The sequence below is a fragment of the Curcuma longa genome, unplaced genomic scaffold (genome assembly GCF_044706935.1).
Source record: "Curcuma longa cultivar G26 ecotype Majalengka, Jawa Barat unplaced genomic scaffold, ITB_CL_G26_1.1 contig_448, whole genome shotgun sequence".
Lineage (NCBI taxonomy): Eukaryota > Viridiplantae > Streptophyta > Magnoliopsida > Zingiberales > Zingiberaceae > Curcuma > Curcuma longa.
Window position 1 is genome coordinate 1 of NW_027434161.1, and position 1044 is coordinate 1044.

Below are 1044 nucleotides of genomic sequence, written 5' to 3' on the forward strand. Positions count from 1 at the left end.
CCTGTTCTTGATTGTTACATTGTTTAACGCCCGATAATCTATGCATAAACGCATAGTCCCATCCTTCTTCTTAACAAACAGTACCGGAGCTCCCCATGGGGAATGACTAGGGCGAATAAATCCCTTGTCAAGTAACTCCTGTAACTGTACTTGAAGTTCCTTTAATTCCGCAGGTGCCATACGATAGGGTGCTTTTGAGATCGGGTTAGTACCCGGAATCAGCTCGATCTCAAATTCAACCTCCCTATCTGGGGCTAAACCTGGTAATTCATCAGGGAATACCTCTGGGTAATTACATACAACTCTGACCTCTTCAAGTTTCTGGTCCTTTTCTTGAGTTGTATTAACTACATAGGCGAGAAACCCAGTGTATCCCTTACTTAACATTTTCTGTGCTTTTAGAGCCGATAAGAATTTTCCGGTCCTTCTCTTTGGCTCTCCTATAAATTCAAACATACTCTCTGCCTCAGGCTGGAAGACTACTCTTCGCTTACGGCACTCGATAGAAGCACCGTATTTGCTCAGAAAGTCCATACCCAATATAACATCATAATCTCGCATGTCAAGTACTATCAGATCGCAGTAAAGTTCCCTTTCTGCGATTCTGATTGGTACGGCACGCAACATATGGGTAGATGCCATTATTTCTCCCGAAGGCAGGGTTGTTAAGAATCTATTATCTAGAACTTGAGGAGGTATGCCTATTCTCTTAGCATATGGCATAGAAATAAACGAATGCGTTGCCCCAGTATCAAATAATGCATTTGCATACTGACTGTAAATAATTATCTGACCTGTGACAACGGTCGAGGCATTCGCCACATCCTCCTTAGTAATAGAGAAAACCCTGGCATTTGTCATCACTGGAGGGGCCTCTAACCTTCCTTGACTTATATGAGGTCCTTCCAGTGCAGCTGTTGCTGTGGCTGCTGAGATGATGCCGGGAATCTTATTAGGGCAGGCATAAGCCTTATGCCCCTCCTTTCCGCAGGTAAAACACTTGTTCGTACCCACACGGCATTCTCCACGGTGCATGTTTCCACA

The 1044-nt window shown here is 44.3% G+C and overlaps 1 protein-coding gene across 1 annotated transcript; it reads right to left on the minus strand.

The window, feature by feature from the left end:
• Positions 1-84: 84 nt before the first annotated feature.
• LOC141819374 (uncharacterized) lies at positions 85-1035 on the minus strand (the record flags this gene model as incomplete). Its single annotated transcript, XM_074706697.1, has 1 exon — positions 85-1035. A coding segment is annotated over exon 1 (951 nt), but the record flags the coding sequence as incomplete, so codon positions are not given.
• Positions 1036-1044: the final 9 nt, after the last annotated feature.